General features: G+C 31.1%; 1 protein-coding gene across 1 annotated transcript in view; it reads left to right on the top strand.

The window, feature by feature from the left end:
* Positions 1-16,295, top strand: part of LOC115890641 (dystroglycan) — a 210,756-nt gene that overhangs the window by 142,897 nt on the left and 51,564 nt on the right. The window contains exons 2-3 of the mRNA XM_030910937.1: positions 9,707-9,968; positions 12,118-12,429. Coding sequence (XP_030766797.1) covers positions 9,738-9,968; positions 12,118-12,429 — 543 coding nt within the window. The 5' untranslated portion in view covers positions 9,707-9,737. The remainder of the gene's footprint in view (positions 1-9,706; positions 9,969-12,117; positions 12,430-16,295) is intronic.

The following is a 16,295-nucleotide window of genomic DNA, read 5'->3' as shown; positions in this document are numbered from 1 at the left end:
ATTTTGTTCATTATTTTTTTATTTTGTGACGACGTTTCGACAGTATATGTCTTTTTCAAGCCTCTTGAACGTAGATTCTTACAGAGTTAAAATTTGTTAAACTGGACAACACAATAACACATATTAACTATTGTTTTTAATTGTTTTTGGACATTACACGATGTCTACTCGAATTGAAACGATAAATGTGTTTTATACAGAGCGATCTGCAAGGAAATACGTACAAAAATGTATAGTAGCGGTATAATGTCCAAAAACAATTAAAAACAATAGTTAATATGTGTTATTGTGTTGTCCAGTTTAACAAATTTTAACTCTGTAAGAATCTACGTTCAAGAGGCTTGAAAAAGACATATACTGTCGAAACGTCGTCACAAAATAAAAAAATAATGAACAAAATCTAGAAACATCTTTGCAACCCCAAAGACCTAAAGCCAAGAGTGAAAACAAAAAAATATATAGTATACAGGTTAAAGAAACGAAACAAAAAAAAATTATTATAGTATTGAGAAAACAGATCTGAAAATATTGCAGGGTACCAGGCTTGGTTAAATAACAAGTTACCACCGCAAGATTGAGAATCTGAATAATCGAGAGATGAATCCCATACATTCAGATCAGCCAATTGCTCATACATGGGTTTTAGAGAAATTTTTTGCAATTGCTCTTCGGGAGGCTGTAAAAAGCATGTACATGCAAGCGAATGGGACTCACCTGCACTAAGGCATGTGGTCAACGCAATGGCATTAGATGTATGAACCCAACAAATGTGGAAGTGAATGAGAACTATCCTTAAGACAAGTTATCCTATTTTTGAGCTAAGGTTTTTCTTATTTTGTTATTAAACGTGTAAATTTTTCAATATACCTATTTCATGGGAAATTATTTGTAAAACTGCAATTTTTCTTATTCAATGTTTTTAAAATATAAAAAACGCACAATTAAAAAAAATATCTCCGCCACTGGTAACTTACCTTTATTAAAAAGATCGTTTTTATAGGAACTTGTATCCTAATAAATTTTTTGGTCTCGAGATTTATCTCAAAAATGCTTTCATTTGAAGTTTAAGACAGAATGGTCGGTTATTAAAACAATCCTCCTAAATTAAAGAATTCGCACCTGCGCCACTGAAATTCTAAAAATTTTGATTCTTTACCCATATGGTAGGAAATTTTCTTCTCTTCAATTTTTTACTCGTGACTTTTTTTCCTAAAATTCGTAGTTTTAGAGTTATTGAAGAAAAAGTAAAAAAAGGGCCATTTTTACCTTTTGTAGGGGTGGTTTTGGGGTGACGGGCTCAACGCTTCATCTCTGGGGTTTCAGGATGTTTAAAGATCTACAAAATGAAGCTCCATGCAAAATTGCAGCTTGTCTCTAATTTGTTGAAGGTCACCCATGTAAAACCTGAGCTAATATGGCATAGAAATCCGATAGGAAACAAACAAGTCTAAAACCATGTTAAGAGTCGCTGAAATGAAGAGCTTAATAACTATAATGGGGAAGACTATAAGAGACAGAATTAAAAACCCAAATATCAGACAACAATGTGGAATCAATTATTGTTTAAGTGATACTTTCAAAAGTCAATAACTCGGAAACGGTTGATATGACGTACATTGTGTGTATTTCGATTTTTGCTTAGAATTGAAGGAAGAACCGAAATATGCAATAATATGCAGGGGGTTCCATTTAAAAAAATGAAACTTTGATGTGCCACGACTTTATAACCGACCCTGTATACTTAAATTTATTACCCGCTAATAGATATTTATAAACCCTATAATTTTTATATTTAACTTTTTGCGGTACCTCCTATATTTTACCTAATAAAATCGATTCCATACATAAAAGCGACCCTGTATAAAGAATTAAATAAAGAACGTCAGGTTCTACAAAGTTTGAGTTTATGCAATTTTAAGCATGTCGTTGGTGAAATATCCGACATGCTCACTTTACTAAAATACAATTAAAGTTGTTCCCGGAAAGACAAGCTCTGTACCATCAAAGATTTTTCTTTTAATTTAAAAATTCTTTACGTCATTTGGGTCTCTAAATTTTATTGTCATATCCTTGTAACGGTTAAATTTATTTGTTAACCAAATATTTATTCTGGGAAAAACGTTAAAAATTTATTACCATTTTAAATATCGTTATACCAATCGTTAAATTATATACAGCACATACCTACCTACGAACTTTTTGTTTATAATCTACATATTCTATACCTGCGGCAAAATTAGAGCATTTTATGTATCCATCTTGCACGTATTCCAATTTTTTTCCAGATTGTGGGTTTTTCTGGCAAAATCCAAAATTAGCTCTCTTGTAGGTAATCAAACAATTTTTATAGATTTTCTAATATTAATCACGTGAGATCTTATTACGCAATCTTGTTTTAATGTAGATGCTTAGAATAGATTTTTTTTGTTTATTTTTATACCAAACGATTTTTTAAGTTTGTTTTTATAGGGAATTCTATGCGGAATGATTAGAGAATTTTAGTAAAAATTACAGATTTATCGAGATCGGATATTTTTTCCTAGTTTTACACTCTAAAACGGGCCACACATTATAGGATTTATCGTACTACAAGTTGTACAAACACCACATCGTTTCGACCGTTGGATCAATATGGTTGGATGGTTTGTGGCATTGTAGTACAACCACTGGTACAACTTACAGTTAGACGCAAAAAAAGTTGCTCGCTTCAGATCAAAAGGATTTTTCTTCAAACATCTCAAAAGTTTTAATTTTTGTCATTTTAATGCCTAGGCATAAAAGTAAAGCACTGTCACGCCTAAGCACAAAAGTACAAAAATATATATATTATTAAACCGATATTAAGTGTATTTGCAGTGTTTGAAATTGATTAAAAAATTATTTGTAATGTTTAAAAAAAATAGTATGTTCTATTTTGAGTTAAAATGTACTTTTTGTACCTCCCTGTAACGTCGGAATAGCTTTACGATGGCCCTTCAAAGGTACAGCATCGTCAAAAAAAGTATAATTTTTACTCCTAATAAAACAATACACTACCTATTGTTCGAAAATAGTCTTAAGTCAAGTATAAATTACTTACTGCAGATCAAAATGTCGCGGTCGGTAGGAATTTGAAAACATACAACCGTTTCAAAAAAAATGAAACAACATATTTTCTGACAACGATTATATATTCCCGGGAATGGAGATATAGACTCTATATCAGAAAAACCCACTTCTACACTAGACTTTGCGAATGATATGTATTCGAACAGCGACTTTTTGTCACTTATACATAAATTTTAAAATAAATGCCTGCGTTTAGCGGTCTAATGGATTCACACGAAATTACTTCAAAAATCGGTCCAACATTTAAATTGATGAATAGATATTTTTATATAGTTTTATAACATTTACAATTATTTTTCGATTTATTTTCTGTTATAGAAATATTTTTATAGTTTTCTACGACACATTTTTATAACTTTTACAGTTATTTTTTTATTTATTATGAAGTTTCAATAAAGCTTTTTTTTTATTTAAATCACATTATAACCTTAAAAAATCACTTGATTTAAATCATGCCAAACCTGAGACAAACCCCTTCATGCGAACAGACAGCAAAATTAAAATTTATAAGACCTGCATCAGACGAATAATGGCATATGACATAACTAAATTAATAAAATAATATTAATTTATAATAAAATAATATTATATAATAATAAAATGGCATATGGTAAAACTAACAGATCGACTAGATCTCAAATAAGTAGAAGAAGAAGATTTCTTATTCTGAGAGTCAATCCCGGGATTATAGGTTCTGATCCCGGGAATTCAAAACGGGATTCCGATTCCGAAATTGAAAACCCTAGATTTGGACGATACGTATTTTCTAACAAAAAAAAGTAAATATAGATCTAACGTGTCGTTTGTAACTAATAATATTATTCTATGCCATATTTGGGCACATTTATGACCATATTTGGGCATCCTGTAATTTTTCAAGCGAATTCCTACACTTAAGAATGTAATAGCACAGTTTATACAGATTATAATCTTTGATTTTCCTTTATTGTTATTCGTGGTTCCAATTTTCGGAATCGGGCACTAGTTAGGTGACTAGTTTGCGCACATAGCACGCCCACTTATGGCCTCTAAAATTGTGCACAGCGCCTGACCGGCGCAGTTATTAGAGAGATATCCCAAACCGAATAGCGTCATGTAGTATTTACGCGTACCTTATCATGGTCAGTCATGGTTACTATATGCGCGAGTCAATTTTTAACGCAACGCCCGCTAATAACGTTACCGTCTGACGTAATTTGGGGATCAATTACATCAAGCGCTATTTCTAAATAACGTTTAAAAATTGCTTAAATGGGCATGTATTTGACAACTGGGGCCGGCCGGCGAGATCTTTTATTTTAGGTTATGTTTGAATTGTTTTAAATTATTACTTTAGTTTTATTAGGTAATTTGATATTTAAGTAGCTGGGATTAGTTTTAATTAAATAAATATGGCCCAAAATATGGATTCCACCTCTTCCAATATTAAAGAACCTATAAAGAGACTTAGGTTTACAGCAGATGACGACTTAGCCCTTCTAAGAGAATTATTTGTTGCTTGTTGCTCTAAACCCACTGGCAGACGTTGAACAATAAAGCACTGGAAAATAAAACAATTTCAAAGTTTTAAATTTAAAGTTAGGTTAAGTTTAAATAGCGGACGCGACGCGAACAGAATTCTTTCCGATCCGATAACTATAAATGAAGAGAGTTAATACCACCTCACGTAAAGGAAATAACATCTGGCCTTATTAACGTCCATGCACGCTATTCGGTTTAGCGATATCTCTCTATTACGGTGTCTATTGTTATTTTACGGGAGCTTATTTTTGCGCACAGGAAATTTGACTCGTTTGCACATCGTCATAAAAAACAATTTTCGTACCACAAATTAGGGATAAGATTTTTATCTGTATAGGTACATATAGTATACTTAATCTGTGGTAATAGTATAAAGATAGTATATTACATACCGAGCAGGGAAGTGTTTCATTACTGTCGAGAGATTAACTAAATCTCGAGACAATAATGAAAACTTTCCTCCGAGGTTTGTATACTATTTTACTTACAACCACATAATTAATTAAAAAATAGGGACAGTGTTTTATTTTGAAAAAAAATAAATATGAAAAAAATTTGTCGTTTTGTGTTTTGGCATTTTTATATCTATAGTTACCGGTACCAGTGGTTGTTATGGCACATACCTTCAACAGCAAAACAAACAACTAAGTGACAGTTTTGAATTTCTCGTTCGCTTTTTCGAATTTATATAACATAGAAAGCCACAATGTTGCCGGAAAGTTCTGATAATGAAGACTACTTTAATATTGGTACTCCACCAGAACTTACAGAAGCTGCAAAAAGAGCAGAAGCCAGTTTACTTCCAGAGAAAAGTAGGGGGCGATATGAAATACACGCACCGGAAAAATCTAGGGATATCATTTTATTAAAGTTAAAAATAAATGTTTTGAATAAACAACCACATATTTGTAGGCCGATTCTTTCTACTTCGACTGAAACGAAGTAGTCACACTAGTTATTTCTAAATTTGGGATATTTGCAGAAGTGTTTGTGCATTTTTTGTCAAATGTATAAAAAGCACCTAGCATCAATTGTTCGAATTTAACCTGTACTGGCTATGTTTTTATGATAACTGGCCAGAATTCATTCAAATAACTCTGTTTAGTATAAACGACATTATGGAGCGTAGACATCTTAACAGAGACGAAATGCTAAGGGCCATGGGTACGCTCGAAGCTGGAATGCGCCAAATTGACGTAGCTAGAGTATTAAATACAACGCAAAGTGTAATATCGCGATTAAGTGCACGCTACCGTGAAAGTGGTGATGTTGCTGAAAGGCACACAGGACGACATCGCATTATTACCACTCAGCAAGATCATTTTTTACAATTAAATGCTCGACGCCGACCGACTCTTACAGCAACAGAGCTTAGTTTAATTCTCCAGAAAACACATAATGTAACCGTTAGTCCTGACACTGTTCGCTATAGATTAAGAGAGGTCAACCTAAGAAGCAGACGCCCCTGGAGAGCTCAACCCTTAACGAGAGGAAATCGAGAGGTACGATATTTGTGGGCTCAAGATCATGTTCAGTGGTCGAATGAACAACGGGCCAATATTCTTTTCACGGATGAGTCACGCTTTGGAATTCATCCGGATTCGAGAAGGCTTAGGGTATGGAGAGAACCGGGAAATCTTATTCGGTTGGAACATGTTCAGGAAGTGCACCCTTATCAAGGTGGAACAGTTATGGTCTGGGGAGGAGTCCAGTTAGGCCGAAAAACCGATCTCGTTTTTCTTGAAAGGTTTCTAACAGGAATCACATATCGTGATTTAATTCTTGAGCCTGTCGTGTTACCATATGCCAATGATCTTGGGAGAAACTTTATTCTCATGCATGACAATGCACGGCCTCATACAGCCGGAGTGGTAAGTGAGTTTATCAATGGTCATCAATTAAACATCTTCCCAAACAAAAACCCCGTCGAGGACGTATGGGACGCGATCCAAAGAAGAATTTTGAGAATGGGTATGCCTCGTGAAACTCGTAGGGATCTGGTTCGGGCTGTGAATGCAGCGTGGCAGGCTGTACCTCAAGAAGAGATCGACAACCTGATCAGGAGCATGGAGAGACGATGTAGGGCTGTAATGAACAGTAGAGGAGGCTATACCCTTTATTAAGTAAAAATGGTTTTATCTTTTTTTTTAATTCACAGTTTAGAATAAAAAAAAGTGTGTATTTTTTTGAGTTCAATAAAAATCAAGGTAAATTTGAAAAATTCGGTGAATTTCGCGTTTTTATTTCCAATACGTCCTGTAAACTATATGTTTATTTTAATTTTATTATATCAGAAATGCAAATAATAAAATTACTGACGATGGCTGGATAAAATTGTAATATTGCTTCGGAGACAGTCTTGATAGTATATTTTGGCGACATGGCAAGGCAGTAAAAGCCATCTAATCTTTGGACTACGTACAGCATGATACGGACAATGCTAGAATTAAGGGAAAAGACTGACATATCAAAATATCACACACTTTTTTAAAACGCCAGAATGTAGGTTTTAAGCCAAAGAAGTCTAGCAAACAAATAAATGTATTAAAATCTTCAATTATTATTGTTAATCTTCTTGTTTATTTTTGTTGATGATGTTAGATCAGTATTTAATAAAGATATTACAAGAATAGTTTGCTTAATTAAACGAGGCGAGAAATAAGAAAAACCGAGTGAGGGAAATGGAAGAGGGAAGACATGTAGATAATTTGATACTTTCAAATTTTTTAAGTCAGTAATGTCAGTATTACATATGTGGTTGTAAATCAACAAAAATTCCTGGAGATCGCTTTATCTGTATAAAAAATTAAATATATACACCCAAATAATTCTCCAAAATTAATAATTTTAAAAACAATGATCTCAATATTCCTAATTCATCGAAACACACGCTTTATTATTAGCTGCACTTTTAGGAAGCCATATTGTTTTTAAAATCAGTTTCTTGTTAATATTTCGCGGTCATTTAAAACAAATATTTCAGAATATGACAATATATATTTTTAGAAATTTCTTATAATATTTCGGTGTTTTCTGTGGTTTCAATTTCGTTGTAATTAAAATTAGAGGTATGACAAATACTGATCTGTTACACTAGCCTGTACAACAGATGTATGTCAAGTCGTAAAGTATGTGTGTATGTGTTTAGTTGAATGCTGAACATTCTGGAGGAAAGTTCTTCTCTATAAAACTTAGCATTTTGTTCTTAGTTGTTTTTTTTTTAATTAATTATTAAGGATTAATTGGTGCTTTGGTTATTATTATTGGTGAGTTTTCTAAACTTTTTTTTATTATTTTTAAAAAGAATTTATACAGAAATGTCTATAGTTTTGAAGAAACACATAATTTTTTTTATTTTATTTTCAAAATCAATGCAAATTATTTTTAATCACAATATTTTATAGGTACAGTTTGGTTATATTCGATAGAAAATGACACTCTGAATAGAATGATATATCCATAGATAAAGAAAATAATATTCTATTAAGATAGATATGAAACTTAATAGTAACATTTTGGGTCAAAGCGCCCCTCCGTGTTCTTAGTAGAGACTACGTTTAACCCAGCGCCTTCGCCTTTTCTGCTGTAAATATTTTTTATGTTTATATTTGATTTCAAAGGATTTAGTTTTAAAGTTACACTGATATATTAGTATATCAGAGTAACTTTAATAAAACATAAGAATAATATATTTTACAGTTTATTAAATATAAATTTTGACTACAAGGTAGAAAGTAAATCACAATATTTGATAAAACTTATAAGTATACCATTTTTACAGTTAATAAATAATAAAACTATTTCTGACTATGATATTTAAAATTTAGATAGATAGAATATTAAAAAACATACCGGTATTTGCAGACGCAGGCCCAAATTCAATAAAAACCAAAATTTTTCCTGCGAAAATCGGGCTTTTTTCACAGAAAAGGTATTTTTGATTTATCAACAATCATTGTCAAGTTGACAATATACAGGGTGTTTTCTAATTAGTCTTAAAAATTGTGGTGTGATTCCTCATGTGTTCTTAAAAACAATTTTTTATATAACCATTGGGTCTAAAGTACTTCCTTTCTGATCTACAGGGTGTTAAAAATTAAAAAAAATCGATATTTTGCTTAAAATAAATGGTACACTACTGTTTTTTAAAGAAAATATATTTTTTTCTTGACTGGCCATCCTTTTTCAACAAAATGAATCTTTTGAGTTTTTCTTGTTCATGCCGAGAAAAAAATAAATATACTTATTAAGAGCCCGCCTTAATCCGTTTTCTAACGATTTTTTATTTTTTAGATTAATTAGGAAACACCCTGTATATGCATATCACAAGCAACCAAATAAACTAGTAACCTCTAAAAATTATTTTTCCTACCACTAGCGACATACCGTGTTTTTAGTGAGTACTAAATTATTTTATCAAAATTTCACCATATAAATTTCCAGGCAATGGATATATCATAGTTAAATTTTTGACATTTTCGCTTAAAAAATCATATTTTGAATTTCAATCTAGACTGCCTTGGCTGTGTTAAAAACACTAATTTTTAATCAAGGAGCCTTGGAAAAATAGATGTGATCGTCTAATGTTTTTAGTTTCTTATCCTGGCCGGTTGAAAAATGCCCAAATCGTGTTTTTAATCATATCTCAATTTTTTTTAAATCGAACGATAGTGGCTTATTAGCGTATTTGGAAAAATATTTTTTTTACGAATAATTTGGTAACACACACTTGGTATTTCGAGTCAAATTATCGTCATGAATCGCATGTTGCAATTTCAAATAAACCATATTCGAAAATGTCAAAAGTTGACAGATGATATGTCATTCTATTAGAGTGTCATTTTCTCAAATAAAGCCAGAAAATACCGAGGGTGCCATTTAAAAATCAAAAGTTGTAGTAATTTCCGGTGAAACAGTAATTCCTCAAACAACGAATACGTCAATCAATCCTAATTTATGTCACATACTAACATACGAAATCTCGTTTTTTTATATAAAAAATGAAAAAGTTATAGTTGACTATAGCTCAGTATATCAATTATTAGTTGTCTAATAAGTATCTTTTTTTTGTTTTCAGAATAAATGGCTGCGTGATCGAGACCTCCGCCATGTCACCCAAACATCACCTGTCAATTTCCTTTTGCCTCTTCGTTGGCTTGTGTTGCTTCGTATCGGCTCAGACCAATTTGCAGTTGCACGAAGACGAATTTACCTTCGATCTTCCCGAAGATCTCGAAGTGGAGTTTGAACAGAAAACAGCCGAAACAAGCGATTATGTAGCCGTGGTGGGCAAAGTGTTCCATTTGGCTTTGCCACAGAATGGAGTCAAGGGATTTATAGTAAGTATACAGGGTGTCCCAGACTGAGCGCGCATTAGAAGTTTCTAGAGAACTACAAGGTCTAGATTGGATATTTTTTGCACATAATTGTTTTACAACGAGATCTATCGACTAAAAATATTTTCAATATGGCGGCACTTCCGAAAATACCGGAAGTTGACAGCAACTTTCTTATTTTAAATGGGAGCCCTCATTTTTTATTACATACTTAAATTCTCTGTGAAATTTTATGAATTTTGATATCAAACACTCTATACCTAACATTAACCGTTGAATCATAGGCACAATTTAATTGTCTATCAAATTTTATTATACCATTTTTTACCTATCTCTGCAACTTTTCGTTGAAAATGCATTTTCTTATAATTTAGACCTCATTTATCACTATACCCATGGAATATTGACATTTCAGATTTTTTTTAAGCAACATATATGCAGAAAATGTACAAGTGGTAAATATTGCAAGCCTATTGGTATACCAAAAAAACTATTTAAATCTTTATAAAAGAGTATACGAATTAAATATACCACCATTATTTCCGACCAAAAATTAGTTAATTACATACTTTTAAATTGTTTTAATTAATAAAGTATTCTAAATAAATGTGGATTTGGCTCAGAAATCAATATAATAATAAATTATGAAAATAAACGTCTCTGTTTTTATAAATCAGCATTCGTCAAAAAATGAAATAAAATTTATAAGGCGTTACTTTTTACCACACTGTCTAATACACACACAAAATTCAGTTTTTTAGTATTTGGAGCAATTATTATTAATCAACATAAACAGTTAATGTAGTCTGAATACTGGGATCATATTAATTGGTCCCTTTTAACAATTTTTTTTAACAAGAGTTTTTTTTTATGAAATAAGCGAGCTATATCGACAATATTAGTATCTGTACTCTTGGAAAATTCAATATTCCATGGGTATAGTGATAAATGAGGTCTAAATTATAAGAAAATGCATTTTCTACGAAAACTTGAAGAGATAGGTAAAAATGGTATAATATAATTTGATAGACAATTACATTGTGCATCTGATTCACGCAAAATATATATAGGGTGTTCCATTTAAATTAAACACGCTATTGCCGTTTAAAGCTAGTAATTATTTAATATACATTTTTGGACACTCTGTATAAGGTAGTAAATTTTATTATTGCAACACAATATCTGGTCAATAAATAATCTTCAGTAAATATTTAGTATTAAAAACTTTGATACCCTTGGAGAAATGAAGCCTTAAAATTTTTACTGCAATTTCATAAAATTGAAAATATTTCAAAAACGGCAAGGTTTAAGTATGATGAACCTTAATCAAATTTACCTTTATTTTAATGGTAGAATCTAAAAATAGAATAATATACAGGGAGTTCCATTTAAAAAAATACAACTATAATATTTTTTACTTAGTTGGGACACTCTGTATCTTGTAAAAATATTTTTAAATTGTAGCTCTAATAATCCTTCAACGAACCCAAAAGTTACAATTTGTAAAAATCTAATCGTTTAGCTACAATACTCCGTGTCGTATGTGGTGAACAACCCTGTATAACTTAAAAAAGATTTATTTTAGGTACAGGAACATGTATAGTCAAAAAGTAACGAATTGAAAAGCGTTTTCACTAGTGAAATAAAAAAGTGGGTTTCCATTTGAAAAAAAATGTTTGATGATAATTTTTTAATCGCTCAATTCTATGACAGCTGCGGCCATTATTATATGATATTTGAACAATTTAATTCTTGAAATAGATAGCCACATGTTCTCTCTTTATAGCATAGTGACTGTGGTAATCACTGAATTTGACGTTTAGACTATACACATATTTTTCTTCGTCCAAAAATTTTAAATATTTTTTTCTAAAACGGTTAATGTTAGGTATAGAGTGTTTAATATCAAAATTCATAAAATTTTACAGAGAATTTAAATATGTAATAAAAAATGGAGGCACCCATTTAAGATAAGAAAGTTGTTGTCAACTTCCGGTATTTCCGGAAGTGCCGCCATATTGAAAATATTTTTAATCGATAGATCTTATTGTAAAACAATGATGTACAAAAAATCTCCGATCTAGATATTGTAGTTCTCTACGATATCTAAATCTTTAGAGTTTCTCCACTGAGATTCAAATTCATTTTACAGGCCAGAGAACTTACCAAAAACCGTCTACCTCATTGGCTGGTCTTCAGCAAGAAATCCGGAGTGTTTTGGGGTGTACCGCTCCAAGGGGATGAAGGAATCGTACAAATGCTGATCGCAAAGGTCGGTGAACCAAAAACAGTGGAGAATATCACTATTCACGTGATAAATTCCGGTGCCAACACCGGAAAATGCAAAGCCAACGAAGACGAGACAGTTTTGACATTGCTGGTGGACAAAAACCTTCGAACTGTCAAACCGAAACAGAGGGTGGCTACCCTGAATAACATAGCTCAATACCTCAGGATACCATATGTAAGTTTAATTTTCTTTCACACTTATAAATGAGCGAGATTGGTGTTAGTCTGCTGGTCTAGACTATAGCTTCATTCAGAACCTCGAAATTTGTGGAATAAATTAGTAGTTAAAATTAACCGTAGAATTTTGTTCACCTAATTTTAATGTAAGCATTCAGAACGTCATAATTAGTGGTAGTAATTTTCAATTAGTGGAAAAAATTAACAAATTTTTGACTTTTCCACTAATTATACTTCAAAATTTGCAAGGAATGACATTTTGGCCTTTGATTATATCACCCGTGACCATAGATAAAAGACTTACAATATTAAATAGATAGGCAACTTATAATACATTTCAATTTTATTATACAAGGGCGCCTCTGGTAGTCGGAGGAAGAAATACTAAGGGAAGAGAGGGGTGCGGGGTAGGGGGGTTGTTTTAATTAATTTAAAATAAATTTAGTCATACATGTAAGAACACTTTGTGTGCTTTTAATTAGGTGGAACATATTATAAACGATAAATCAACTTAATTAAAAGCATACAAAGTGTTCTTACATGTATGACTAATGTTAATTTATGTAATAATGTCGGATATTAATTTAAAAAAAAAATTAAAAAGACTAGTAATAGTATATATTAATTTGTTACAGTTATAATTTAATCTTTGGCGGTTTTCAGCAAATAGCAGGCAGTTTTACATAATTTTCCTCCCTTTGAAGTGAATTGGAAACGGCTATATAATTTTGGTGTAGGCAAGATTCCCAGTTTGTTTCCGTTTGAGACCTGAAATAATAAAAACAAATTAAATTAGATTTAACCTTCTGCTGATCATGCTAATATAACGCAACGCGCGTCCTTAATTCCTTACATGCACCGTAAAAAAATAAATAACTGCTCAGCAAGTAGAATTTATTAGCAGTACCCTTGCAGTACTACTTTAAAAAATCTATAACTGAAAGTAGATATATTTAATTTACTTACCATTCGGAAACCCGGCGTACAACAATTAAATTCCATGCTCCATGATAAAAAATAACTAACAATCTATACAAAACACAAATTGTTTCACCATTTTTAAAAAACATTGTCTAAAACAGAATACTGCAAAAAAATCTGAAGAAATTACAATAATTCGACAAATCAAAACGAAATCAAACCGTAAAATCACAACAAAAGCGTCTCTGAGTGTCTCGTGTCAGTTAAAAATCAAATTTTATTATTGTCAGATATTGACATTTGCATTGTTGATTTTGACAGTTTTAATTTTTGCGCCTCTGCATCTTGGAGGAAAAACTATTTTTAATGAACTGTCATTTCCATTTAAGTTTCCCAGCCATGCCCGTGACGAAAAATTTTGGTTAGGAATCAAAAGTTTATTGTTTTATAAGCTAAATATTATGTAGAATATTTTATTAATTTTAATTGTGTTTTTTAGACATTGTTATGATCCAAAACTAAAAATTATAAAGTGTAATTGAAACAACTAATTGGAAGATTCTGAATGAAGCTTAACGCTAGCTCATAGATAAAGGAAATAAATTTAGATTGGAAAGCCCGTCAGAATATATAACTGTTTTGGGTCGCGACCGTCGTACGCGATCTGGCGCTGCTGTAGCGGTTGCTAAGAACATCCGCCAAACAATAACAGAAATAATTTTCTCTTGTCAAAGTCAGAATCTTCAAAATTTAAACCGCCCTCATTAAAAAAATACCGAAAAATGTTTAAAGCGTCCATTCTCAAAGTAATTATTGCTATCTTGTGAGTTTAATTTAAACTTTACTTCCTCAAACCCGTGATAATTGTGAAAAAGTGGCATTAAAAACTAAAAAACTGTGTTGTGAACTGTGAGCCATAGACTAATGTCATATACTAGAGATAGATTGGACACTGATATAAAACAAATGGATCCGTCATTTAGAGCCACCTGTTGATTCGGAAGAAACTAATGGAGAGTTTTGGCATAACATGATTTTAGCATTCCGTTACTTATTAACGCTAACTAAAACGGTAACGTTATTCAAGCGCAAAATTATTCCTCGTAAAATATAAAATAATAAATATAGACTTTTTACTGCTATTTTATGTTTTATTAGATCATTAGAAGTGTAACATAATTAAAACAAAAATAAATTTATGAATACATACAGTTCAAACACCGACAATAGAGCACATAGCGCCTATTTTTTTGATTTAACAAATAAATTATAATACAGCAAAAATATTATAGACTACTATTTAACAGTTACTAAAAATACTATATGTATATTACCAACTCTGTACTTACTTATTTATGATTAAAATATTTTTTTATTTGGTTCATAAATTTATCATTTCTGAAATGTCAAAAAGACTTTAATAAAAAAGTTTAGTATTTTTAAATGTACACGAAAATAATGATCGACTGTAAATATCAGAATGCACAAACTAATAAAAACACAAACTATAAACACAAATCACCGAACTTTCCGACAAATCAGGAATATCTTAATTAATAATTATTTAAATAATGATTTAAAAATAACTTGACGGATCACCAACATTTTGTCAACTAGACAAAAACTAGACTATAGACAATAGTCAACATAGGGACTGTCATGTCATCTTCATATATAAATTAGAAAACTGTACTTTAATGTCTTTTGCGCCGTCTGGCGATGCGGAAGAAACTAAATTTGTAGTTCTATAAAATTACCATTGAGTGTCTAGGGCATGCTATGAACTGCAAAAACCATCGTGGATCGTGGCATAACGTCGGTTTCCCATGTTTCATAGGTATTTCACATACATGTCTTTATATAAAATAAAGTTTCTTGTATGCAACACACTGTATTTTATTTTTAAAATTAAAAGAAAATAAAATAAATTTGAATAAATAATATTTCGCGACATAATTCCGGAAAAAGCCGAACCGATCCGAAATTATCAAAAGCTTTGGGACGCGACCGTTGCAAGAATAGCGCCAAATAGTGTTTACATTGTCCTTATGGATACTTTCCAATCTAAACTTGTTTACTTTATCTATGCGCTAGATCTCCAAAATCAAGATCATGACCGACGCAAGTTCAAAACCAAAACCCAGCTCACAAGACCCTTGCGGTCTTGAAACCAAGCATTTTTTTCAGGTTTTTTATTTACACATCTCGTTTTTCGTAGGTAATTTTTTTCATTTGTTCAAAAAAAAGATATGGGTAATTTATTGCAATAGTATTTAATAATTCTGACTGCAAAAAATTATACAAGAAGCAATACTACATAATACTGATTCATATTGAAAAATAAATATTTTATCTTTCTTTGAAATTGTTTCTTTCTTTAAAGTTTAATTTGCATTAAATTCCTTTTTTTAATTGTTTTTTATTTTTTAAAGAAATAAACGAATTATATCGACAATATTAGTATCTGTACTGTGAAAATTTGTTACATATATTTTTAAAGATAATCTAAAATGTCAATATTCCATGGGTATAATAAGGTCTAAATTATTAGAAAATGCATTTCTACGAAACCTTGAAGAGGTAGGTAAAAAATGGTATAATACAATTTGATAGACAGTTAACTTGTGCATCTGATTAATGTAAAATATACTAGGTGTTACCGTATTTATACCGTTTAAATTAAACAAATTATTGCCACGTTTAAAGCTAGTAATTATTTAAAATAAATTTTTAGACACACTGTATAAGGTAGTAGGTATTATTTTTTATTAAACACAAAATTTAGTAAATAGAAAAAAACTTCAGTAGAATATTTGGTTTTAAAAACTTAAATATGCCGAAAGAAATGAAGCATTAAAATTGTTACTGCATTTTCACGAAATCGTAATTTCAAAAACGGTAAGATTGAAGTGCGGTAAACCTTAATCAGATTTGCCTTTATTT

The sequence above is a fragment of the Sitophilus oryzae genome, unplaced genomic scaffold (genome assembly GCF_002938485.1).
Source record: "Sitophilus oryzae breed Bouriz unplaced genomic scaffold, Soryzae_2.0 scaffold_907_pilon_pilon, whole genome shotgun sequence".
Classification (NCBI taxonomy): domain Eukaryota; kingdom Metazoa; phylum Arthropoda; class Insecta; order Coleoptera; family Curculionidae; genus Sitophilus; species Sitophilus oryzae.
The sequence above is the reverse complement of the archived record's forward strand: the minus strand, read 5'-3'. Positions and strand labels throughout refer to the sequence as shown.